Source organism: Alosa alosa, chromosome 10 (genome assembly GCF_017589495.1).
Source record: "Alosa alosa isolate M-15738 ecotype Scorff River chromosome 10, AALO_Geno_1.1, whole genome shotgun sequence".
NCBI classification, from domain to species: Eukaryota; Metazoa; Chordata; class Actinopteri; order Clupeiformes; family Clupeidae; genus Alosa; species Alosa alosa.
The window spans coordinates 25,713,443-25,740,440 of NC_063198.1; the positions used below are offsets into that span (position 1 = coordinate 25,713,443).

The following is a 26,998-nucleotide window of genomic DNA, read 5'->3' on the forward strand; positions in this document are numbered from 1 at the left end:
TCTGGAGCAAACTCTATTGTCTTGCACCAACTGGCCCATTCCAAAGCTGTCCACTGCACTCTGGGTATTCCAGATGTCCTGTACCATCTGTCTGTCTTTGTGACTGTGTGTGGGGTCTCCAGGCTATTCATTTTATGATTAGTCCATTACTACACAGGGTTAATTTCCAGCAGGGTGGTCATGGACCTAGCTCTTAAGTGTCCTCAGGTTAGTGCGCAGCTTTATATCTAGAGATTGACTGTTTGGATTTTTGTTCTGTTTGAACTGCAGGCACTGCATCAAGTTTACCACAGCAAATTAATTATTTGCCAAAAGAAAAAAAAGCATCATTTTGTCACATGGATCTGTTTACTGTTTTTGAGATCCATTACCTATTTTCACCAGTTTAGTTCAGAGTAACACAAATCAGTGGGCCATAGTGGGTAGCCTATATTTGACATGTGAATGAGTGTGCCATAGTGGGTAGCCTACAGTATATTTGACATGTGAATGAGCTGTTTCTGTCTGGTCATCTGAGGCCTGTTTCTATAGCCCTGTGTATCTGTCTCTATCTCTGTGCCCTTACCCATCTGCCCCTCATGCTATGTTCTGGTAAAAAACACTTAAGGGCTGTTTGGACAGCCCCATGCTGGCTTTTGTGTGGTCTGGACGAAGCAGGGCAGGAAACGCTGAGGTGTGACCTGACCAGAATGAGGGTGACAGTTGTGGTGTTAATCCAGGTTGGTGAGAGGCCAAAACCCTGGGCCGCAGATGCCCCAGATCCGCTGGGGAGCGCTGAGACAAGGAGTCGTCCAGCAGTGGCATGGCACTCGGCCAAGCACACAGGGCTCTGATTGGACCTTTTATCAGGTGCTCCCCAGTTCTCCTCACCTCCCATAACATGGCTTGCAATTATGGAATTTGGATTTCTGGAGAGACGTACTGCCATTGAATGTCTTTTAGAAGACATGTCTTCCCAGCTGTTTTGACAGTAGAGGCTCTGCTTAAGTTTTCTGAAGGTTAGCGTGGTGTGTGTTGACAGAAGCAGTGTGTTTTTACACTTGCCATCTTCCTTTCATCCTCTCCAACTGGTGAGATGAAAGCAGAGCCAAGGGAGCGCAGTAGTGGGAGAGGCGCGGCGCTCTGATGATTTCCCCAGAGGAGGAGCTCTATCTGTCAGACGCACATGTGCAGTATCCTCCAGCCCTGGCTCTCTCTCTCTCTTCTCATATCACACAATGAGGGCCTTGTTTTCTTGGTAAATATAGCATGTGGACCTGGTTAGGGCTCAGGTTGTTTTGACATTTTTGTAGCTGGTGCACATAAAATGCTGGTCAGAAATGTCAATGATTTGAAACAGAATTTTAAAATCTCACCATCAAATAGACTAATAGCACTGGTCAGTGTAAGCTGTGTATAGATGTGCTTTAGAAATACATTTGACTTTTTACTTACTATTTGTTGGCATGACTTATTTATTTTCCTCTCTGTTACTTGTGGGAGAGAGACAAGAACATGAATATGGAGAAACACTTATTTCTTCTCGTATGCTGTGAGTGGTGTAGTGTTGTAACATTAGCCAATTGTCACTGTGACTTAAGAAAAGTGCTGCTTCAATGGGCAACTCTATGGGCCTGTCACCAAGAGTACATGTAAAGCAGTGGTGACTAGCAAGCAAATCAACAATGGTAAACCTGGAGAATCAGTGTTTGTATATTTGCACCACTAGGTGGCAGTAATATCATGTCAGATCTGGTCAGATCCCCACTTTTTGTCATTTGAACAAATGCTATGCTCAGATACCATAACTGCCCAAACATTTGAAAGTGAGTTTATCCTCATGGAAAACATAACATATTAGTACATTGTTTTTCTGAATGCCAGCCGCTACTGAAATCAGATTTTCCCCGAGGGAAGTTAAGCCTTAACAAATGGGGCCCTCAAAGCACAAAATTAGGGGCTGGCTTCCAAAACATAAGTGAAATTTGTTAACACAGGGCACACAACCAAGAGCAAGAGGAAAGAGTAGCAGACTGCATTAGTAAAACGTTGACTAGCGCCATTAAAATGTTGTGTGCCTATGGATATTAGGTGACATCTACCTCCATTAACATGTTGTGTGTGTTTAATGTTAAATTCACAGTGCCTATGGATATTAGGTGACATCTACCTCCATTAACATGTTGTGTGTGTTTAATGTTAAATTCACAGTGCCTATGGATATTAGGTGACATCTACTCTTCTACATCTCATTTCTATGCTTTTTTGTCAGTTGTGTGTTTGTGTTGCACCAGCACGTCGGAGAGTCTGTAGCTGTATTGTGATGCACCTCTGATTGACAGCCTCAGCTCCGTGTTCAGAGAGCACAGCTTCCCAGACATCCAATTAGTAGCAGGCTTCATTCTCACAGACAGAGATTCCTGAGCCATCCAACTCTTCCCTTTATTTCTCTCTCTCTCTCTCTCTCTCTCTCTCTCTCTCTCTGTCTGCCTTCCTCTTCTCTTCTCTTCTCCTTTCTCTGTCTGCCATTTTAATTGGCATAATGCTCTTAGCTCATTACCATCCGAACCCAGGGGTGTTGACACGGACTGTTTCAGAAGGTCAGCCTATGCAACAGAGTCTGATCCGGCTGGCCAGGGGAGCAAAATGATCCTGTCTGCCTCCTCTCCCTCAAGAGAGTGAGAGAGTGTGCACTGGGAAGACTCGGCAGAGATGGGTGGGGAGGATTACTGTTCATTCAGACTGAAACTTTAACAATGTCTTCAAATCTTTTTAATCTTGGATTTAAGGAGTAGCTCTCTCAAGGGTAGCAGTCCCCAAGTGGATGAGTTGTATTTGATGGTCACAGCTTTTGAATCTGTAACGTGAGTTAGTTTGAGACAGTATCTCACAAAATATTATATCTTTTCATGGGACAACACTGAAGAAGTGACACTTTGCTACAATGTAAAGTAGTGAGTGAACAGCTTGTATACCTGTAAATTTGCTGTCCCCTCAAAATAACTCAACACACAGCCATTAATGTCTAAACTGCTGGCAACAAAAGTGAGTACACCCCTAAGTGAAAATGAGGAGAGAGTAAATTTACACTGTTATACAATTATATAAATATAATAAACTATTTGCAGATATGTGAGGGGTGTACTCACTTTAGTGAGATACTGTATATGCTGTGCAATATTGTGATCCATAAGTGGCCCTGTAATGTGGTGGTGATGGTGGTGGTGTTTTCTGCCATCTTTTGTCAGATTTGGGGGTACACGTGACACCCCTCAATCCCTCATCACAGAGGTGAAAATGAATGTCATCTTATCGCCGCGCTGCCACATTTCTGCTCACATGCAAGTAGCACAGGGCCCGGCTTCCTGAACAAGTGCAAATTGGCGGCTGCCTTGAGAGTCTGGTTGACGCTTGAGAGTCTGGTGATGTTCCGATTCATCAGCAGGACTCTCTCTTCAGAGCCCGCGAGTGCTCAGCGCTCCCGGCCCAATTTATTAGCATCTCGCTTCCAGCCAGGCTGCTTTGTGGTGATGAGAACATGAAAGGAGTGCTCGCTCCTCCTGACGGTCAATGAGGACATGAAGAGGGGGGGCGGGGCCTACTGTACGCACAAAATGCTCTGTACTCTGTATTAGGGAGAGAACAAGTCAATTCCACCACCAAACACATGCAAATTGCTCTCCTTCACATCCCTCAAAGATTCCTTGAAGTCTTCGGTCAAGGAAATTAAATGAGTGTTCAGCTTGAGGGTTGTGGAAAAAAAGTGGACACATTTTAATGGACACTTTCCTGTACCTCTCGTATGGACACTAGTTTTCTAACTAGAATACATTATGGTCCTGTATTTGATACTGTATGTGGCATGTGATGATACAATATTGAATAGAGCAGAGACACTGTAAGCTGTGATGTTAATGGCCAATGCCTTTTGCTGGGTAACAGCTGCTAGGTGTCATGCCCATGTTATCCTTCCATCTATTTAGGCCCTTTCCTTTCTTTTTTCTATAATCTCTCTCTAAGCTGTATAAGTGCATTATCTTGTCCTTTCTACTCAGCTACTTCAGTAAGTAATGGCAGACAAACGTAGAGGGGAACTGATTTAATGCTTATTCATCAGCAGCACTCCCATCACACCTCTGCATGCGAGTCTGAGATTAGAGTTAGTTTGTGGATTTCTGTAGTTTGTAGGCGTCACATGATTGGAGGGAGATTTAAGCTTTTGTGCCCTATGTGATGCTATTTTTTCTGAAATGCTGTATGGCTCCCCAAGTCAACAAACAAAATGACTTTCAGAGGGTTTGCCTCAAAGTCTCCTTCTCGCATCTCTTTTGCAGGGATTTGTTCATATGAATGAACAGGATGATGCTGTGGAGAATTTTGAAACATAATTTTTTTACATGACTGGTATTTATTTTCTTCCTCTTCCTGACTGCGAATTAGAGACAGAGGTGACAGTTGCTGGAGATATCACCTGTCCATTCATAACGGTTGGCACTAGCTTGTGTGAGGAAGTACAACATTTTAGGCAATCAAGAAGCAATCATTTTTAGGTAGACACGTACTATTTTAGCTTTCTAACTCAGTCCACGTTTTTTTTTCTTTATTTCTGCTTTGCAAATTATCCTGCCGGTTTGAGCTCTCACTAGCACTTGTTTCCTGCAGTTCGCACATAGCCAATTACCTGTGGCTCTCTCCGTTTCAGTCCAGTGTTATGTGAAAGAACAAGCAATTCATTTTTCCCCCTGGAAGCGTTATTGGCATCCCTGTGACGGCTAGACCCTCCTAAAGGGCTGGTGAGAGGGGGAGCAGCTGACCTTTTCCTCCCTCTCATGGAACCCAGACAAATTGCAATCAGAAAAGTGCCAGAGCCAGAGCCCCTAAAACGGAGCCCATTTGGGATCCAAACCTTTGATCTTAACGTCTGAATGACCTCTGCCCTGTCAGACACTCACTAGGAACATTTGGTTGTCTCTCAGTTGGAGTTCAATCTGTTGTGTCGAGGATCTACTTTTCCTTTCAGAAAAGTGTAATTTTAGTTAGGACTCATGTACCAAAAATGAGATGATTCATCTTAAATGGTGACAAGCTTGGACAATGAAAGAATACATAGAATAAATACATTTGTTCTTAGCGCAAAATACTTGTGTTAGATGAGTGAACTTGTCTTTTTCTATGTGAAAGTTCCTCCAAGTGTTGTCCTGACCAGGGCTATTTGCATTCTCCATTTCCTGCCCCATTACTTCAGCTTGGATGCTGTGTGGTTCAGCTGCGAGCATACCGTCCCTCCACAGTGAGGCATGATTAGTCTCAATTTCAGCCCGGGCGTGAATTTGTGCACCATGTGGTCTGCCTATAGGGGGCTAATGACTTGCAGACTGAGGGTTTGACAACAACAATGTCTGACAGTTTGTTTGTCTCCCATCTCCGTGGTGTCAAGACCAGGCAACTCTGTTTTTCTCTTTAAAAGACAACAAAGTTTCTTTTAATGGCCTACTAGCCATTGTCAAGTTGGCACCCCTCAGCTATAAGCAGACAGGCTCAGGGCTGGTAGTGATTGATTTGCTCAATATCAAGAAAATAATAATTCACTCAATTAATAGAATAGAATACAAATGGGATAGAATTACCATAAATTAGAAAAGTTAATACATCAAAATGTACAGCAGTGTTTTTGGGGACCAGAGATTTTGTGGTTTTGTAATGGGCCTTTTGTAATCGCTAACATAATGTATTGTAAGCCCCTGTTAGATAGACCACAGTTCAGTTGTTTTTTCTGGGGTATGCCCTGTCAGAGTTATAATTCTGTGGAGTGCTGCCAAGGTCACATTCACATCTTAATAGCTGTATTTTGTCATAATCTAAAGTAACCTTTGCCGTTTGCTGCTGTCTTTGACACCTTCAGCAATATGACACCAAGCTATTGAAAAATGTTTACTTGAACAGGGTTGCTGAATGAAAATGATGATGTACTGGGGTAATTGATACATTTGTGGGTTTTATTGACATTATGTGCTATAAATGGTTTCTTGTCAAGCGTCACAGTTCAATCATGCATACATTTTCACAGAATTAAATGAAATCATAATTCAATAACAGCTGGAAAACAGCAAACTACTCGAGAAGGTTTTTCACTACATAGGCACACATATTTTAGAGCATTGTTGATATTTACAGCACCCTTTCAAGAGAGTTCCATTATCAGCATCATAGTTGGCCCCACAAGACTTCCGTTTTAACATTCCATATGTTATCTTAATGCAGAGGAAGTAGATTGGGGCCCAAATAGAACATTCAAGCATTGTTTTTGTTTTTATTGTTGAAAGGGTCCATAAAACATGTAGTTTAACTCATTGGGGTGTCGGATCAACTCCATGCCGCAGATGGAGCCTCATGGGAAGGCTGCATTTTACCAGCAGTTGTAACACTTTTACTAGAGACCAGACAAACAATCAATCACACCGCCACAACTCTGACCGCAACCTGGTCACAGCAGGGTCATGCTTGGTGGAGGCTCTCCTGTCCCCCTGATTGGATGGGCCTTCTGGGGCACGACCTCTGACCCCTTCCCTCAGGAGCCCCATGGAGAGATGAAATGAGCTTTCCTCTCTAGTGGTCCGGCACGGACAGAATTTTGCCCTGAACTAAGAAGTGGAACTCTTAACCTGCTGTCAGATCGCACCTCATCAAAGCTGCTGTGAGGCAGGAACACCACAGTGCGAGGTGGATGATGTCTGTGAACCCACACACCTTGTTGTATTATTAGCAATGGATAAAGCATCCTGGTCCATCAATATTGCTTTTGTTGATTTTGAAGAGACCCAACTGCACCTGACAGGGATCTGTCTGGTTGCCTGTTTAACTTTTCATGAGCTGGTTTTCCAGCCGCCTCACACCCCCGATCATTATCCAGATCTGACCACCTCTGGAGGCTCGGGGACATTCACCTTTCCTCAAATAAGTAGAGAAAGAACTCCCTCCTTAGTGCGTTCCTGGTGACTGATGTTGGGCTGGGATGAGATTAAGAATATTGAGCATTCCCAGATGCCAGTGCCTGGAGGGAGAACTAGCCGTGAGAAGATGAGGCGAGTAAATCCTTGTTAAGTGTCTGCTAATAAAGAATTACCTCAGCAGGCCTACCTTTTTATTGTCAGAGAGCCGTCGTCTGTCAGAGGATGGGGCCCCTCACACCTCACAGCAGAGAATTGGTTTCAAAATTACTTTCCTCCCCAACAGGCCTCTGGAGAACCTGCTCAGGAGAACCCGGTGCAAGAGGGAATGGAGGTGCTTTGGTGTGTCGGCCATGTTTTAAATCCCGTGGGCCGTGGATGCTTCCACTTGAGTGGGATATGAAATAATTTGCTCACCCGCATTTGGAGGATTCTGTGGGGGGAGGGGGGGGGGTGGTTGTAGATTGGATGGTGTAGAGAAGATAAGGGAAAGCTCAGTCCACCCACACAAAAATAACATGATCACTTGTTTTCTTCTTTGGCTTTTCTTTCTTGGAGTGGTGTCTTGAGTGGATAATACATGGAGTGTGCAGCGATTCGGGTGGGGGGGGGGGGTGCACCGATATGCTTGGTGGAGATTGGATGGAAGCTAGCACAGCCACAGCTTGGTGTGCACTGAATTGGGGTTTTTTGCGCAGCATTGTGACCAAAGTGACATCTCTTTGCCCAATTACGCAGAGAGCGAGAGAAAGAGAGAGGAGAGAGAAAGAGAGCAGGCTCTTTAGGTCCTCCACATCAGTTACTGCTCCACTTCATGCGTACGCGAGCTTGGTCCAGTTACAGTCCTCGCTGCCTGCCCTTAGCTTTTCACATCCACCCTTAACGGATGGCTAAGCATGTGCTGTGTCTCACCACCACCCTTCTCTTGGACAGTGGAAGACCAGCCGAGAGGCCAGAGAAGAGGCCTGATCCTTCAGTCTCACTTAGACCCTCTGCTCAAGGAAATCCGGTGCTGTAAAAAAATGTGTGGGTAATGGGCGCAGCAAGGGGGGAGCAAAGAAGTCCCTTTCTGTAATTGCCCGCGGTCTCTGGTGTGCTGTGTGGGGATCTGCTGAGCTTTGTCTTACGGCTGCATCTGTGTGGGTGGCTGAGTGATGGCCTGCCCACAGAATTGGGATTATTAGTTGGTTTGGGGTTTTGGTAACAAGCCTTTAGTCACAGAATCCACAGAACAGAGAGAAGGAAAGAGTGAAAGCGATAGAGACTAAGACTCTCTCTCTCACACACACACACACGGAAAGCGAGAGCAGGAATTGCTGCGTGTGTGATGAGGCCGTGGGTGGTCAGCTGTCTTCCCTGGCTCACTTATGTGGATTTATCTGGGTGTTATCGCAGCAGCCCAGTGTTGACCGCCAGTAGCCATTATATTGAAAGTCTGTTGACACTCTCTCCCTGTCTGTGGATAAAGGTGGGCAAGCAGAACTGACACTGTAATGCAAGCAATGGATACGGCCGCCCATACTCTGACAAACCTATCATAGCAATCCTCATAATGTCATTGATGGCCCATTGTTTCTGCGAGCCACAGCAGAAGTAACTATTGCGGCTAATTTATCGAGGCCAAGTGGTGTGTCTAGTGTCCGTTATGAGTTGTAGACAGAGGGGACGGTAGCGCTTAGTGGGCTGTGCTCTGAGTCACCGCGCCCAGACGATTTCGAGCACTGGGGCCGCTGATGCTGTGCTGAACAGATTGCTTGGTGCCACAGTGCTGAGAGTGTCAGTCATCATTACGCACGTCCGGCCTGGCACACATCAGGAACAGGCATGTGATAAAAAAAACAAAAACAGGAATTTTCATGTCCGAGGGGTGTCTACAGATTCAACTCTTGCCTCACCTCTAAGAGGAGACGTTTAACCACTTCCATGGGATTTAGAGCTTAAGGCCCAAGGAAAGAGCATGTGGTTTTTTTATGGGTCCTCACACGTGTAAATCCAGTCCTCTTAGGGTCAGCTGATGTATCATCTGAAGACAGGATGTGCATGGAAACAGCCATCTCCTCACTCCAGGCTAAGGCTGGTTGATATTTTGTCTTTGTTGGACTGGAGCACTGCACAGACTGATAGTGACAGGCCACCCACTGTAATCTAATGGCTTGGCTGGAGGAGAGGCATTGTAGAGCGGAGTCTTTCAGACCTGGCTCTCCTGCTTAGCTGCTGTCAGCACGTGTGTGTGTGTGTGTGTGTGTGTGTGTGTAAATGTGCACTCTGCACACAGTGAGTGCCATTAATACATTCAGACGTATGAAGGGGAAATGTGTCCGTGTAGAATGGCAGAGAGAGCAAACAGAACCAGCAGTGGGAATGAGCCAATGAGGATGGTACGTGAGCAGGCGGTGGAGTCGGGAGGCAGATGAGAGCAGCACTGGTGCTATGTGTGCTGATGGGAAGCTGTGCTGCCAGAGAAGCCGTGAGCAATGCCCTACGCCATCTGCACTGTGGTGACTGCACCACACAGAAGGAGCTGGTCACACACCAGAGAGCAAGAAGGCGCCTGTCACAACAGCGCCCATAACTCAGCTCACCTGGATCTGATCTGCCATGTGCAATGCTAGCTATAGGGATCTGATCTGCCATGTGCAATGCTAGCTATAGGGCTCTGATCTGCCATGTGCAATGCTAGCTATAGGGATCTGATCTGCCATGTGCAATGCTAACTATAGGGATCTGATCTGCCATGTGCAATGCTAGCTATAGGGATCTGGCCAGGAGTTTGGGAGACATGATGGGAGTTTCATGCACTTTAAAAAATATATATTTCCTTGAAAACACAATCTTTACTGAAGCCATTTTTGTTTGTGTCTGTGGCATGATTTTATGATTTAATGAAATGGGTTAAAATGACGACTGCAACTTCAGCTCCCAATTAGTGGGGCCACAAAGTATTTTGCTTAATTGCTTACAATGAATTACAGAAAACATACCCAGAAGTGAGTCTGCAGTGCATTTCAGTTTTTGACATCTTTTGTTGACAAATCTGACACAAATGTGCTTAGGTTTTACAATAGACACAAATGACATCCCCCTCTTTCTAAGGTCCCCGAAGACAAGTGCCGATATGCAGTGGGCAGCATCTTGAGCGAGGGTGACGACAAGCCGGATGAGGACCTCCTGAAGGAGTATGGGAGATTTGGCTTCAGTGTGATGTCCTTCCCCGAGGTGGACCACGCCGTCACCACCACCTTCCCCAACAAGAGCCCCATATCTCCGCTCATAGCAGCCTACAGAGTCTACCCCGAGCTGTCGCACTACATTTATGTAAGCATGATGTTACGTCACCTATCTATAATCCCAGCTATAGTACAGCCTTCATCCACCCTTCTCTAAATTGCACAGCCTTAATTGCACAGTCATTGTATTTGTTCCTTCATGGGTGTAGTAAAGAAAATATATGATGTATTTTAACAGTCAGATACATAAAATGTGATATTACAGTATGGGAGAAGTAAATGTGTGTGGGTATATTTAGTATGTTTGGGAGTTTTAAATATCCAAACCAGTGAAAGTATTGGTGCAGATTCAATTGAAGGTGAGTGCTTTTATCTGTACTTGAGTGATGTTGTAGATGGTACAGCTTTTGCCATAGTCCCATTCCAATTTTTCCACATTGTCTAATGTAATTAGCTAATGTAACCCTCTTTTGCCTCAGAGGGGTGTGCTAGTGTAACCTGGGTCCTAGGGTATGGTTCTCACCTTTTAAGCCTGCTGTTTAACCAGAGTAGCTTAAGCACCCCTACAGTATAAAGGTTATACTTTGCTCTATTTAACCAGTGAGTGGAGACGGAGTCAGTATAACAAACAAGAATGTATTATAAAACACAATAAAATCACAATTAGAGATGCACCGATAGATCGGCTGGTGACCGGAATCGGCCGATTTTCACGTGATCGGCCATGACCGGCGACCGGCCGGTCAGTCTGAGACATGCCCGATTTTATGCGGTCAAATACACTTTCGTCGCGCCGCAATTGTAACAACACCCAGCTGAGTTTGCAAAGTTTGAAGAAGCTAGCAACCAGGCCAACACTCAGGGCTGGATGTAGGGCTACAAAGAAAGCGCTAATAGGCTACTGAGTTTTTCTATGCAGCAAACGCTGTGCTTTACCATTGGCCTACTGCATGGAATTGACTAAGCCTACACTTCATTAGGTTACGTAAACATCGCTCATCACCGCCGTCACTGCCGCTAATTGCGTGCCCACAGCTGAACCACAAGCCTGCTGAACGGAGATAAACGACTGCGACATTAAAAATAATCAAAGATGTCAACAAGCAGCGACATACAGTAGCCCTAATAGTTCTACTCCACTGGAAAACAAAAAACTCTAACTATTTACTGCATGTAGACTAGGGCTATGCCTTAAAATACCCTAGTCTAGCAGATTGAGAAGTGGATGTCGTGAAAGTGAACAAACAATAGCCTATTAGAAAGGCAAACAAACGTTAAAGTTGCTTTTGACATAGTAGCCTACAATGAAGAAAACTGATGCTCTGAATACTGAATCAAGTCGTCTCTGAAAGTTTCTATAGCCTAATTGATGCATTTAACCGAATTTGGATTTAATTTTTTTCCGCCAAAACAGACTGCACTGTTTTCATATGGTGGAGCACCTAATGCTATTAGCACTTCTCCCCTCGCGTGATAGCCTAGGCTGCTACCACTTTTCCCTGCCTCCCATAAATTCATCAATGCATATGAAAATATGTTACATAGTAGTATGTTCAAATGTATCATGAAAATTGTTCTTAAATCTTTAGTTGGATATTGGATGTGAGAAGCATAAAATGGGTGTTCCATAATCCATAATTTGATACTGCATCTGAAGTTAGACTTGAAAAAGAATCTGTCTGCTCACCGGTTCCATTTTTTTTTAACAGCCATTTCATCATTGATAAGTTCATTACACGTCTATATTAACATGTTCTATCAAAGAAAAGATAGAAAATAACTATTTGTGTGTGTGCTGTAAAATGGTTAGAAGAAATGAAATCGGTATCGGCAGGTCAAACTCTATGAAAAATCGGAAATCGGTATCGGCCCAGAAAATTGCAATCGGTGCATCTCTAATCACAATATGACAATGCAAATGAATAAGACTATCTGTACAAAATATCCAACTATGTATGCCCAGCTACTAGGCCAAAGTCAAATAGACTGGACCACCTTAAGGGTCAGTCTCTGCGGAAAATATTTAAACAGGATATCAAAAGTAACGATTCAAATATAAATATAATTCTCTGTGTGGATATAAGTTTTAAAACTGTACACCAAAAAGTAGCGATTAAAGGAATTATCCGGAGTAAAATGCACTTTAGATCGATTTACGGATGATTGGGAGTACATATGTTGAGTTGACATCCAAATCATGTCATTCGGATTTGTTTTGAGAAAGTTCGATGTTACCGTTTTTAGTCAAAGCTCGTTAGCGTGGAAGTTGACAGGTGACGTGTTGTACTCACGGTCCCTTTACTAACAAACCGTGCAGCAGAGTGTGGCTCTCCTTGTGTTTCCTAATGTGCCGAGTAATGTGCCGAAGCTTCGAAACATGGAAGACAAGGAAAACACAGCGACATCTAGTGGTTTGCAGAAATTATCGCAGCCACGGACTAGTGAAAAGAATGCCTACAACGTTCAACACAATGCACAACACAAAGGATTCCCGGGACACTGAAAGACCGGGGTAGACAAAACTTGGTGGGCATGTAACCCCATATGGAACCATGGTTTTCGTTTTTTGATCTGTAGCCCCCGGCTGTACTGCACCCCCGAAGGAGGGTAGGGCAGACACATTTTTCTGTGAATATTTTGAGAACCGTAGGGCCTAGGATGACCAATTTTTTCCCGTATGTTTGCCTCAGGGGTCATGTTAACCCATTCCATGTGCACACATGTGCATAAACTGATACACGCCAAGACACACATACATTCACTGTAATCATCATCGTATGACACATACTCACACAGTAGACATATATACGCATGCATGCACATGCACAAACACACATCGCAGGCAAACACACAAGCACGCCACACACACACACACACACACACACACACACACACACACACACACACACACACACACACACACACACACACACACACACACACATAAACATAAACGTGTATTGCGCACACATGCACACAATTCAAGAATTTCTCAGAATTATGAACAGGCAAGATGGGGTGGGGTTGTATAAAATGAGTTTTACATGTGAAATCTATGAAATAATCATGTTTTGGTACATGTTCTTGTTGTCTAGCAGATACCAGTGAGAATTGAGTGTGGATAATGCATAAGACAGTTAGAATCATATAGGCCTTTCAGCGTGATTTAGTTTTGTGGAAAAAATGTGCTGGACTGGCGGTCATATTTTGTACCACTCTGCGGTATATCTAGTTACATTAAAAGTGTTGCAAGAAATTTGCATTTCTGTTTGTCTCAATTAAACATAAATCCTATATGGTCCGAAAACATGTTTTGACGCGGTTTCATGAATCAAACTTTGAAAAAAAGGAAAAATATTATGTCAGCCATTATTGTTAGGCCTACATAGAAATTATTAGCCTTTATTGCTTTTAAATTACATGATTGAAGTTGAGACAAGATTGCAAGCATGAACCGTTTTAATGTCATTGTTCTAAATGGCAAAGCTTTAGGCTAGGCCTAGGCTATTTCTTCTTTATTTCTATGTGCATGATATTATGGAAAAGAAAATAACGTAAATTCCCAAACAGAGAAAGCATCCTATATAAAACAGGGCTACCCTATAGAAACACAAATTCTGCCTGACTCTTGCAATACATAACACAACTCATTCCGACACTAGAGCGGGTGCCCTGGTTCGCGCAATTCAAAGCCTTTGAATCAGATTCCGAAGCAGTCACGTGGGTGTGTGTCCCAAACAAAGCTTCAGACGTCACACTCACAAACCGAGGCCTCGTTTGTCATCAGTCACGTGATTTTTATGGAAACGACACAAGCCTCGAACCGGGGCTTCATCTGGCACACCCCTTTCTGCTCGACACAAGCTCCGAAGCCTCGCTTTATTGGGCACATCACTAGCTAGAGGGTTGTGAATTAACCCTGGGCTACACTATCAAAAGGTACCCTTCCTTGCACTAACTTTTGCAGACCAAATAAGTTAAATATCAATATAATCAATACAATCAATTATTAAACAATAAGCCTAAGCAAGACAGCGACATTGGTATATGTTTTCCACTTCATTCTCCCTATACTCCTCTTACAGCCTCTGGACTGATGATATCTACAGGAAATGTTGTATTTTTCCATGGCTTGTGGCCACCCAGCCCCGTTTGTTTTGTTTAATTCATCAGCAGTTCAACCCTCTCTAATCACAGATATTAACAATGGATGAATGTCGTAAATGAGGAAGGCTGTGTGCGATCTCCCAGCACTGAGCTCTATATCTTTGGGCTCTGGGAAGCTATTGACATTTCCTTGTGACATTTACGCACTTGCATTCATCGCGGGCCATCATCCTGCATGCATAATGAGACAGGTGAGAGCCTGAAGGTGGCAGACTATGGGGCTTAAGGAGAGAGCCTCGTGGTGAACGAGCCGAGTGGCCCTGAGGAGGTCACAGCGCGGAGACGGACCTTATATGCAAACTCACTTCCTGTCTCACTCACGGCAGGGAACAGGTTGGAAAAAGCTTGTGAAAGTTCAGAGAGAAACAAAAGATTGTGAGCCTACAGCTGTAAATCCAGTGGTAATCCAGGGGTCCAGTTATACCTGGGTGCCACTATAATCACAGTGTTGTAGAAGGAGAAGGGCATGTACACAGTGTGTAACTGAAAGCAAAGTCAGACTTTGAACTCCCAGTGTGTTATAACTTTTATTACACGGCTCTTCATAATGCTGTAGAATTCTCCATTGACTTGAATGGGCCTTCCTAACGTTCGGAGGTCTCATCATTTTCTCCAACAGGCCGTTGCTATGTATAATAGACCGCTGTCAAGGAAAATGGGTTTTGTGCTTCTTATTCACGTCACAAGTTGTCCGGTCACTTCTTGCAATGGAACTTCATTCAAAAGTGATAGCAGACAGTTTATCAGCTGTGTTCTAAAGAATGTTTGATTCAATTTCAGTGTGTGTTGCGAACTATTTGTTTCTCAGCAAAAGCCACAACGAAACGGTAACAAATAAATGTAAAGAGACATATCATGTGGAGTTTTTTTTTCGTTTTGCCAAGTAGCCGTATAATAAACGGGATAATGTATAGAACGCCGGTCATTAATGAGGAAAATAAGTCCGTTCAGACTCAGTAAGGCAGTGTCTCAGACACCCAGAGAGGCCCAGGCCTCACCTCCTCATCAACACTCCAGGAACCCCCAACCATACGGATCAGGGCTGTGGATAAACATGGATTTGAGAAGGTCTCCCCCTAGGTGGAGAGTTGTCTGTGTCTGGCAGAGATAGAGTGTGTGTGTGTGTGTGTGTGTGTGTGTGTGTGTGTTAGAAAGAGAGAGAGAGAGAAAGAGTGTGAGAGAAAGATCTGTGGGGTGCAGTGGAGCGGTTGTTTACTCGTCCTTCTGGCTCCTCTCTGCTGGAAACCCAGCCGTGTGTAAGTGCTGAGGAGGGAGGAGAGGAGAGGAGGAGCGGAGTGCCAGTAGCACACAGGTGCTGCCAATGGGGCTCTCGGAGGTATGGGGTCCTCCATCTGTTAGAGAACAGCCTGGGAATGAGGACAAGGGAGACCAAGAAAAAGAGAGAGAGAAGGAGATAGAGTGAGAGAAAGAAAGAGCTAGCGATAAATGGAGACAGAGATGAAGAGATCTAATAAAAGAGGGACAGGCGGTGCGATTCAGGGAGATTCACGAGCCCACTTGCCTTTCTGGTAGCCTCCTCGCCTGCCTCCCTGCTGCCAACTTACATGACAGCCTCTCTGCATGAGGTCATCGGCTGGTCAGGCCCCTGCCCCGCGCTGCTGTTCTCCATCTTGTTATGCACAATGTCCGCCTCCTCGATTTGTCTGTCACAACAACGCAGAGGACACAATTAACACTGGAGCTGAAATCAGACAATTTGTGGCCAGAACCCGGTGCGCCCCAGTGCGTGCCTGTACACATACACACACACACACACACACACACACACATACTGTATAACACATATAAAGTTGCATCAGGCATTGTTGTTATGGTATTACACAACAATTCCCTTGCTGTCCTGTAGTCAGGTGATGTAAGTTCTGTGAAAGAGCCATGGAACCCCAGTAGTACCCCCTCACATCTCTCTCTCTCTCTCTCTCTCTCTCTCTCTCTTTGTCACATAATGTCCAGACCTGTCACACGGTCTAGCTGGACGAGTTGACCCAGGACCTTCCGACAGCTCATTAGAAACACTGCAACAGCTCTGCTGACCCAGTAAAGGCAGCAGCCTGTCAAGAGTGGAATGTATGGGAATTAATGACTTTGATGATGTACAGAACAACGTACGAGAGCTAGCCAGTGCTTTGGCCATTGGGTGGCCAGAGGAGACGAGTGTGTGTGTGTGTGTGTGTGTGTGTGTGTGTGTGTGTGTATGAGGGTTCCTGTGGAGCCGATGAATTATGGAGGTCTGAGCAGGGGAGACTGCTCTAGCTTGGGTCCGTCCACTGGCTGGATGATTAATTAAGCGGCGCGGGGAGCGCTGGAGTCTGGGCCAGCCTGGGTGAGCGGGCGAGCAGGGAGCCAGGCGGCGGGTCAGTCGGTCCGTCCATCCGTCCACCTGAGGTCACATAGGGCTCCGCAGGGCTGCACACACACACACACACACACACACACACACACACACACACACACACACACACACACTCTTCATCCAGCCACTCATCTCCCTTTTCTCCGCCTGCACTTTTAACGCCACCGTGCAAGCAAATTATTCCAATGAAATCACTATTTGTCATTGAGCAGGGTAATTAACAGCGCTAACAAGAGCGGCCTGCATTCTGCTATGGGCTGCAGAGGCCTCCACAGAGTGTTGCAGAGAGAGAGAGAGAGAGATAGATAGATAGAGAGATATAGATATATATATATATATAGAGAGAGAGAGAGTGGGCGGGCAGGCAGAGGTTTGTGGATTAGTGAGTCAGCTGGCCCAGCCATAGCGACCGCATTGACAGGAGAATTAGCCATTATTGAAGGTTAGGCTGCATTTTTATACTAGTGCTAATCAACTTTACTATCTCTGGGCTTGCAGGTGCAGAGATTGTGGTCTCATTAGAGAGGCAGAGGAGAGAGTAACTAAGGGGAAGAGTGAAAGGCAAGGCAGGAATATTAAACTAGAGGGAGGCTTGTGTTGAGGAAGAAGAGAGGATTAAGGAGATGGAGAGAGAGAGTGCACTAGGTCTACTGTACTAGCTAGAGGAGTTGTTTGAGGGTAGGAGTCACACAGGGAATGGTGGAGGCAGAGCTTAACCCTTAACCCTTAAAGGAGGGAATGTTGAGAAATGAACGTTCTAAAGAATATCTGGGTTCATTGAATTCAACATAGAATTTTAGAACCTTCAATTGTTGCGGAACTTAGAATGTGAAATGTATGCGCTCATGTGGGCACTCATTGAGTGGAAAGTTGGCCATGTGTCCTCCTGGCACGAGTGTGGGCATCTTGAGGTGGCACGTGCACAGGGTTAAATGGGCAGCCGACATCCATCTGCCTCCCCCCCCCTTCCAACACACTCCCACCCATCCACCTACTCACTCACTCTCAAACACACACACACACACACACACACACACTTCATCAGCGTCTCTCCATCCCAGTAAATGTGCCCAGGGCTGACTCCTGCTAGCAGCTCATAAAGCAGCCCACCCTGCCTCTGCAGCGCTGCTGCCCCCTGCCGGGCCTCATAAACACCTGCTCCACCCGCTCCGTCTGCTGGGCCTCATAAACACCTGCTCCACCCGCTCCGTGTGCCGGGCCTCATAAACACCTGCTCCACCCGCTCCGTGTGCCGGGCCTCATAAACACCCGCTACACCCGCTCCGTCTGCCGGGCCTCATAAACACCCGCTACACCCGCTCCATCTGCCGGGCCTCATAAACACCCGCTACACCCGCTCCGCTCCGTCTGCTGGGCCTCATAAACACCAGCTCCACCCGCTGGGCCAGCCGCCACACCCCAGTGGGCCTCTCCAGCACCCTCCACATCAGAGCAGCACGCCCCAGGGACCAGACCTACACAGCCCAGCCAGATCCTCTGTGTGTGTGTGTGTGTGTGTGTGTGTGAGAGAGAGCAATATTATGAGTGTCTGTTTTGCCTGTGCATCTCTCTCTCCATCTCTCTGATTGCCCTTTTGGTCGTTTGTATTTGGTCCAGACTTTGTACAGAGAGTGTGTGTGTGTGTGTGTGTGTTTCTCTCTGTGTGTGTGTGCAGTTATGCACGCATGTTGAGCTCTTTGGCAGACACTGTTGAGTTGTATGTCATGTGATCTGCTTGACACGCTGTGTGTTTGGGGAGGTGGGTGGTTTTGGTGTGTGTGTAGGGAGAGAGACCGATCCATGTCCACGTGCGCTTGGGGAGAGATCTGAGCAGGCAGCAGGCCCACAGGGATTGGCCGAGCTCCAGCGACAGCCCCCTGCGAAGAGGAGGAGTGGAGAACAGTGAGAGGATGAAGGAAGAACAGGGCAGCCATATTATATGGGGATTTAGGCAGCTCTCCCCTAATCTCCTCTAACACACCCACCTGTATGGAGCAGAGCCTGGGGAAGGGCTTCACACACCTGTATGGAGCAGAGCCTGGGGAAGGGCTTCACACACCTGGGCGCACTCCCCGCTAAGGAGCTCACCTTCACCTGCCATGCTACAGATGCCACAGCTGTTTGCTTAATTCACTTAGCCGTGACTCTAAAAGAAGTGGAAAATGTGACTCTTATGGGCTTGTGTTGCGGACTTCCGCTGCATATGCAAAATTCTGGAAGTACACGGAAGGTGAAAAGGGGGCGGAACATGGAATTAGATGAGCGTTTCCTCTGGTCCTTAGTACGGGGAGTTTCAGAGTCCCTTGGGTGTGATGTGGGATTAGTTCCAAAGAATGCAAGGACCCCGGCTTTTTAGTGCTCCAAAGAATAGTCAAGTGGAGAGTTGCTAAGGATCCTGTGTCATTCAATTCTTTCTCTCCTGTTGGTTTTGGGTTTGAGTCAATCATTCAGGCTGTTAAGATGGACTGTTATTTTGTTATTTGGTAGTGGGTACACATTCACATTCACATACACATACACATACACATACACATACACATACACATACACACACACACACACACACACACATTACTCTTCACCCAGTTCTCTTGTACACACTCCCTCTCACACACATTCCTTTTCCACACCACTCTACCTGTCTACCCCCCCTCCCCCTCCCCTTACCAAGTTTAAACTTTATTGGTCAGCTCTTACACAGTAATGTTTTATTCAGCCTGTACCCTTCATCCCAATTGTCTAGGTGCTATTTAATATTATTTTTTATACTATTTATAATTAGTTTGTTGAATTAAACATGGAATACTGTTTGTGGTAATACCTGCCATCCATGTTTAATGTGCTTGTCGGACGAATAAGCAGTGGCCCCAATGGTGGAGGGACGCTGAACTTCAACTGGGCCATAATGCCGTGTTCTAAACATGTTTGGAATGTTCCGAATGTTCCACTGTTCTGGCAGAAGACATTTCATATAGGGAAGGGGATTTCTATTTCCCTTGCATTTGATACAAGGATACAAGGATACAAGGAAGTTTATTGTCACATGCATATAGTTACTGGAAGTAAGAAATGCAGTGAAATTATGTCTGGTGTCAGCCTATTTGTGCATTTATGGGGGGGGGGGTAAAAAGTGCAGTAGAAGAGGGGTTTAGTAGATTAAGTGGCAAGGGCTGCATAAGAAAGGTGGGGGAGGATTGGGATTGGGGGACAAGGAGCATTTGAGAGCTGCCGTTTGCCCACCTGCAGAGAGCCTCTATGGGTGTACGTGTAATGTGTCTCTGAATGGCTCATTTGTTCTTAATGGAGAGCATGGATGCGTTGTTCTCTGTTTAAATACACTACAGAGGTAAGACTGTGTGTGGAAGGTGTTTTCTTATTATTGTAGTCTGGGATCTGAGGCATTTTGAAGGGAAGGTTTGGTGTTCCGTTGTTCCAGAATTCTGACTCTTCCATTCTAATGCCTCCTACTGTGCTGTAGCTTTTCTTCTGTGTTCAGCATGGCTCACGCCATTTTTATTAAGAGCAGCTGTCAATCACTGTCACTCGGTGCTCAGAGGGGGGCATAAGGCAGACCCCCTCACTTCTGTCTATCATTGGCAGTTTATGCTCTCTATGTTCAGCAAACAGTTATTACAACTGCGTTCCCATTGTTTTCAAAATGTGACCATTATCATACTGGAATTGTAATACATTTCACTGACACACACACACACACACACACACACACACACACACACACACATTCACATGCAGACACACACACACACACACACATTCACATACACACACATTCACATTCATATGCAAACAAGTGCAGACACTGCTCACAGTCTCTGGCTACGCACAGGTTTGGTGCTGGCTTTCTCTCTTTCCTGTGTAATGTAATTCAGTCAGCGTAGCAGATCAAAGCCTGCAGGCAGAAACACAAACACAACAAGGAGCAGCATCCCATCCACACAGTTCACCCAGTAGGTGCTGCCCATGCCCGCAGCCTGCACCCAGCTTTAGTCTGCACAGAGGGTGATGAAGTGTGATATTTAAAAATGAAAAAGACAGAGAGTGAAATTATTTATGAAGGCAGTTGTTGAGTTATCTGTAAGCCATTTTGTTTCTTTACTCTTGGAGCATCTGCTCTTGGTCATATTCCCTCTGAGGCCTTCTGTCCAAAGCCCCCAGGGAGCCTGGCTTTCATATTGTCCATTGGTGACCGTGGTTAATTTTAGTAGGCAGTACTCTGACCTAGCCGGACAAGCCACTCCCCACATTATGCATGAGTCTCTCTAGAGACTCAGCCAAGTGAGGGATGAAGGGATACTCCAACACAGGCTTCATCTACCTCACATAGGCTACTTCTGTTTGCATGAGCACAAAGACCGTGAGGGAGTGGGAAGCAGGGTGTAGTCAGAGTTAAAACACTGTATGCGTCCTACACCACATCTAGCATTCAAGGCAATAAGAGCGCTTCTTGCAGCAGCGGCATCCCAGTCCAACATTCTGCTACAAGCATTATGTCATTATTAGTTCTGGCTCCCTGAACTCTTTTGCAAATTGCTCATGAATACTCAATATTTGTAGCCCTGAGTGTGAGGAGTGTTGGAGCTGCTGCTCAGGGGGTCTGTGAATGTGGGATGCACAGAGGAAGGCGTGTGTGAATGGCAGAGGCTGGTCCGCCAGATTAGTAGGACAGGTGTGTGTGTGTGTGTGTGTGTGTGTGTGTGTGTGTGTGTGAGAGAGAGAGAGAGAGAGAGAGCGAGAGAGACACTCATGCCTTAGAACCTGCAGCACAGACAGACGTCACCAGAGGGACTTCAGGAGGAGGAGGGCCAGTTTGGGTCCCGTTTGATCCATGGCCGGTGCTCTGCATCTTTCATGAGCTCCTGCCCCCAGCCTCTTTTATTTGTGTGTGTTGGCATTGGCCTAGGGTGGTGTGTGTGTGTGTGTGGCCAGGGTCATGGAAATGATGTCATCAAAGAGAAAGCTGGATCAGAGTCCAGAAACATTCTATCAGAGTCTGAGAGTGTGTGTGTGTGTGTGTGTGTGTGTCAGTGTTGTATATAAAGGTTGTATACACGCTGGTGTATATAAAGGTTGAATTCTGGGTGACTCTCCAGGAGCTGATGGCTCCTTCATAATTGATAATGTCATCTGAGAGTATTGTTCCCTCCATTATGGTTTGGATTGCTTCACGCTTGCCGGCCCGTCCCCATGGGACCCTGGCCGCTTATGGTCTTCCCAGGCCAGTAGTGCAGAGGGCCGCGGCCGTGACCATGTCCAGCCTTTGCGTCTCCAGGCGTGTGAAGTGGACGCTGCTCTGGACGGGAGCCGTGTGCTTCCTGTGCGCTCTACTCTCAGTAACGTACGTAGAAGTTGCTTTTTATGTATAGTGGAGGTGATGAGCTATAGCTCCTTATTTTCCTCCTCACTCTGGGTTGTTTTGTTTTGTTTTGCCAGTGAGAGGGGGTATCACCATGAAGAGAGCTATGCAAATAGCCCTGGATTTTTCCTCCTCTACCACTGCGCTGTCTCTGCATGTCTCTGACTGCTTCATCAGGATTAATTAGTTGTCAAAGACAGCTTGCAGGTTATTTTTTTCCCCTCTCTGTGAATAAAACGGCATGTCATCTGTTTTATTATTCAGCCTCAATTTTAAAAGTAAAAAATAAAACTGCGCTTGACTTTTTGACACCTTAAGGCCAGAGAAAGTAGAGCCTTGGCTTAGTACTCCCTGTTTGTGTGGAGAAATAATACAGGACTTCAAGAACTTTACCTAATTACTAAAATAGTACTTTTGTTTAGTTGATGCCCTCTTACAGAGGCGAGTGCCTGTGCTTACAGAGTGCTTGTATATAGGGAGGCAAGATCTGGACCTTTTATGAGAATGGCTGTTTGAAATGGACTATTTGATTTTGGGTTTGTTAATGGTACCCTCCTTTTTTGTTTGTTTTGTTCATTGATTCTGCTCTCTTTCTTTCTTTCTTTCTCTCTCTCTCTCTATCTCTCTCTCTCTTTCTTTCTCTCTCTCTCTCCTCTCTTTCTTTCTCTCTCTCTCACTCTCTCTTTCTAGTACTGTGCTGTGGTTCAGACCTCATGCTGACAATTAGTTGGAGCAGAGCTGCTGCTTTTGAGAGGAGGCTGGCAGGTGTGTGTGTTTGTTTGTTTGTTTGTTTGTTTGTTTGTTTGTTTGTTTGTGTGTGAGTGTGAGTCTGTTAGATCCATGCGGTGTCAACATGATGCACTCCTCCAACTGAAGCGTGGGTCAGAAAAACAACCCTGAGAGCCAGCTCCACCCTCACACTGCACCCCTGGCAGCTTATCACTTCAGCTGTGACTGAAGGACCACACATGCATTATTTATAACATTTTAATGGTAGGATTTGCGTATGCGTTTATCTCCATCGTTTCTTTAACACTCAAACCAGCTGTGTCCACTCCCATCAAAGTCTGCTCAGGGCAGCTGTTGAACACGGCCCCAGCTGACAGAGACACATGCCTGTGCAGAGGTGGACACCAGCCAGGGGGTCTGGGAGGGTGTCCAGGCCCTGGGGTAGCATTAAGGACTCGGCAGGCTGGGTGTGTGAGGGCCCTTGGGGGGCTGTCCAGCCACTGCAGACCTGTAGACCTGCAGACCTGTGGACCTTCTCTCCACCCAAAGAAGGGTGCAGCTCTGTCCCACCGTCTCAGCAGGCCACTCACACCCCAGGCCCAGCCCAGCCCAGCCCAACCTGACCTCGGCTTGCCTGCCCAGTGTTGAGAGAACCTGCCTTTCATGTGGCACTATATTGATGTGTGGCTTACTGCCAGCAGTGTTTCCACACCTTTAAAAACAGCCATGTGTAAGGCATTGATTTTCTAAGGAGCTAAGAAAAAAGCTCTGATAATAACAAGCAAAAAATAGATGGCAATGCTTAACCCTCCTGAGCTATGTGCAGCATGAAAATATATGTAGCCTCGCTAATGAACAAGTGTGTTCCGCTCTATTCTCCACTCCAAGAAAGGATTTCTATCTGAAGGTGCCCAACCACCTCTGTTCAGCCTTGAACATTTACCAAATTTCCCTCACGGGATCAAAAGAGTATATATACTTATACTTACAAGGGATTTTGTATCTCTGTGTATGTGCATGTTTGGGTTTGGCAAGTAAAAAACAAAACAAAACATAAAATCCTTCTTAACTTGTCCCAGCAGCCTCAGAAGGAGTGGAAGGTGCAGAAAGACACTGCTTAAATTGATTTGGAAGAGACAGGATCCATCTCTCTCTGGCTGGGCTTAGTACCTCTCTATGGACACCGACATTCTGGACGGTTTCCTGGAAACAACCCAGTGCATCAGTGTTTGGCAGGATCCCCCTACTTGCAGGCCAACTGTTTACAACCCCTTTGAGCATGGTCTTTCAGGACTTCATTTAATCGCTTGTTTACTTTTTGAGTTATTTATTTAGAAGTAGCCAAATTGGCTGTGTAATACCACACTGACTATTGACTAAATTATAGAAAGATTGTATTTTATGGGAACCTACATGTATCTACAGTGTATGGATATTGCTTTTTTTCATTGCAATTAATTGGAGCCGTTAATTTACATAGCATGGCTTACCAGATACCCGCGTTTCGAGTTCAGCTAAATCAGCGCAGTGAGCTCACAGCTCACAGTGCTGCTGCTCTGCCCCAACCCTACTAGAACAATCTAAGGGGAAGAATGAGGTAGACTGTGTGGATGTGTGGGAACCAATATTTGGAAGTAGGTGAGTCAGTGAAGAGATAAAACAAAGCTGCCTAATCCAGTACCTTTTGTGTAAAGCGTGTGTGTCGCGAGGGAGTCAGCATACACAGGGCTGCTGAACTGAACAGCACTGAGACTGGGGATTCTTTATCCAGAAGCTTCTACATAGAAGCAGGAGGACCGTAGGGTTTTTGCATGTGAGTGTGAGAGAGACCCTGTGAGGAGGAGGGCTTGTGTGTGTGTATCAGTGGGGTGCAGATGTTTCATGAACACTTTGGCTGAGATAGTGGGGCTTTTGTGTGTGTGTGTGTGTGTGTGTGTGTGTGTGTGTGTGTGACATTAGGAAGTGTCATGTTTGACAAGCTCAGACAGGTAGGGAGCGTTTCATCAGGCTTGTTAATGAGGATGAAAGAGCACTGAAGCCAGCCCTGTCTCCACATACACACGCACACACACACACACACCACGCACACACACACACACACACACACACACACACACACACACACACACACACACACACACACACACACATGCGCCCGCTGAGGGCCCACATCAGATCTAGCTGCTCGTGTGCACAGAGGACAGAGGTGATGGTGTGACTGTGGGGCAGGCACACCCTTCTCTTTCCGATCTCAGCAACACTCTTTCCGTGGATTACAAAGCCCTCAGCGGTGCCGTAAGTACATTATGTTTTTCCTCTAAAGGCCACTGATGACCAAGAAACAGCACTTTCCTGATGTACACTAAAAGTCACAAACAAGAAAGACAAAAAAGCAAAATCAGGCCTGCTAGAGGCGAATCAGCAGGCCCTTTCAAAGAAAGGAGATCTTAAATGCGGTCATTAATCCTCCAAAGAGACTCTTGGTCACTCCCTGCGCTGTCTATAAGTGCCCAATCAGGCCCGTCGATTGGGGCTGTTAGCTGCCTCCTGCGTGCTGGTATTTTCAGCTGTAATTGTGCGCAGTGGGACTCCCTCCAAAGACCACAGGGAGAGGAGACTGGAAAGAAGGTGCAAAAGGCAGAAATCATGGGTTCTCGCACCCCTCAATTTCACAGAGCCGTATTTAGCGCTGCGTCAGAGCTATCGTCTCAGTGTGCTTGGGCCCTGGCCTTAAAACGACTCAAGGGAGAAAAGGCGATTAGACAAATCAATGTGTGATTGACACCGCTTTAGAAATGTTTGTGTGGTAGTCAAGTCAAGTCAAGTCAAGTTTATTTATATAGCACATTTCATACACAGAGGTCATTCAATGTGCTTTACATAAACAAAACCAAACAATAAAAGCATAGAAGGGCAATATAGTCAAAGAATAGTTAAAAGGTAAAGATCATAATAAAAAGAAAACATAAAACAAAGGCAAAAGTAGTATAAAAAAAAGTAATAAAAGACAAAGTAGAATAATTATCAAGGCAGATTCAGAATTTGTAACTCGGCACAGTTAGCAGAAAGCATCTGAGAACAGTTTGGTCTTAAGTCTAGATTTAAAACTGGCTACAGTTGGGGCCTTTTTAATGTCATCCAAAAGTTGGTTCCACAGCTGAGCCGCATAGCAGCTAAAAGCTGCTTCACCATGTTTAGTTCTAACTGTAGGTTTTACTAGCAGGTTTTTCACCTGGGACCTGAGGAGGGCGAAGGTGTGTGTACTGCTGAAGCATGTCTGACAAGTATTTAGGTCCTGCTCCATTTACTGATTTATAAACAAGCAATAGTGCTTTAAAGTCAATTCTGTGACTTACTGGAAGCCAGTGCAAGGACTTAAGAATTGGAGTAATGTGGTCAGTTCTGGTAGTGATTGTCAAACAAACAGGTCCAGTAGTTAACCTGCCCTCTTAGCACAGTGCACAGTTCCACTCTTTAACATGCTCCTCTGCAAATCAATAGCAGTTCAACCATACAACCAATAAAGGGTTAAGACAGTTACATGTCTACCATTAAACAAAAATATAATAGGTGGCCAAAAAGTAGTCATGAACAATTAATCATTATAATGCAGAGGACACATGAAGCAGCCATACTTTTATGGTGCACCTGCATCCATGATTGTCATTATCAGGTAATTGCTGCCTCAAACAATGGCGGGTCCTCCTCCACAAATCCTGATCTGTTGTCCTCTTGCAGAAACCAGGCAGTGACACCGCTGCCCATTCCCCAGAGACAAATCGTCCCCTTTAGAATTATACGGTTCTATCTGACATTTTTGTCAAAATTGAGTTATTGGCATATTCTTATTCTGTGACATCTTACGAAGATGAGGTGAGGTGTTTCTTGGAGTTGTATGCATTTTTGGACATTATATCTGAAGAGGTTTGTTCCACTTATCAGTATAACTCTATGGAATTCTAAAACTTTGAAGCTCAATATCTCAAAACTACTCAGAACGTAGATAGAACCCTATAATTCTAAGGGGACAAAATGTGATATTTTGGGCCTCAAGGTGATCGACTGGCCCCTGATGTTTGCTGTCTGGCTTTTGCGTGGCTGTGCTGCTGTTTCCCTTGTGCTGATGGGGACGGCCTGGAAGGGAAGGTCAGAACAAAATCATCATGGGCTGTTGACACAGGGAGGGCTTGAGGAAGGGCCA

At 45.5% G+C, this 26,998-nt stretch overlaps 1 protein-coding gene across 1 annotated transcript in view; it reads left to right on the forward strand.

The window, feature by feature from the left end:
* Window positions 1–26,998, forward strand: part of tex264a (testis expressed 264, ER-phagy receptor a) — a 72,261-nt gene that overhangs the window by 2,711 nt on the left and 42,552 nt on the right. The window contains exon 2 of the mRNA XM_048254964.1: window positions 10,020–10,241. Within this exon, the coding sequence (XP_048110921.1) occupies window positions 10,020–10,241 (222 nt within the window). The remainder of the gene's footprint in view (window positions 1–10,019; window positions 10,242–26,998) is intronic.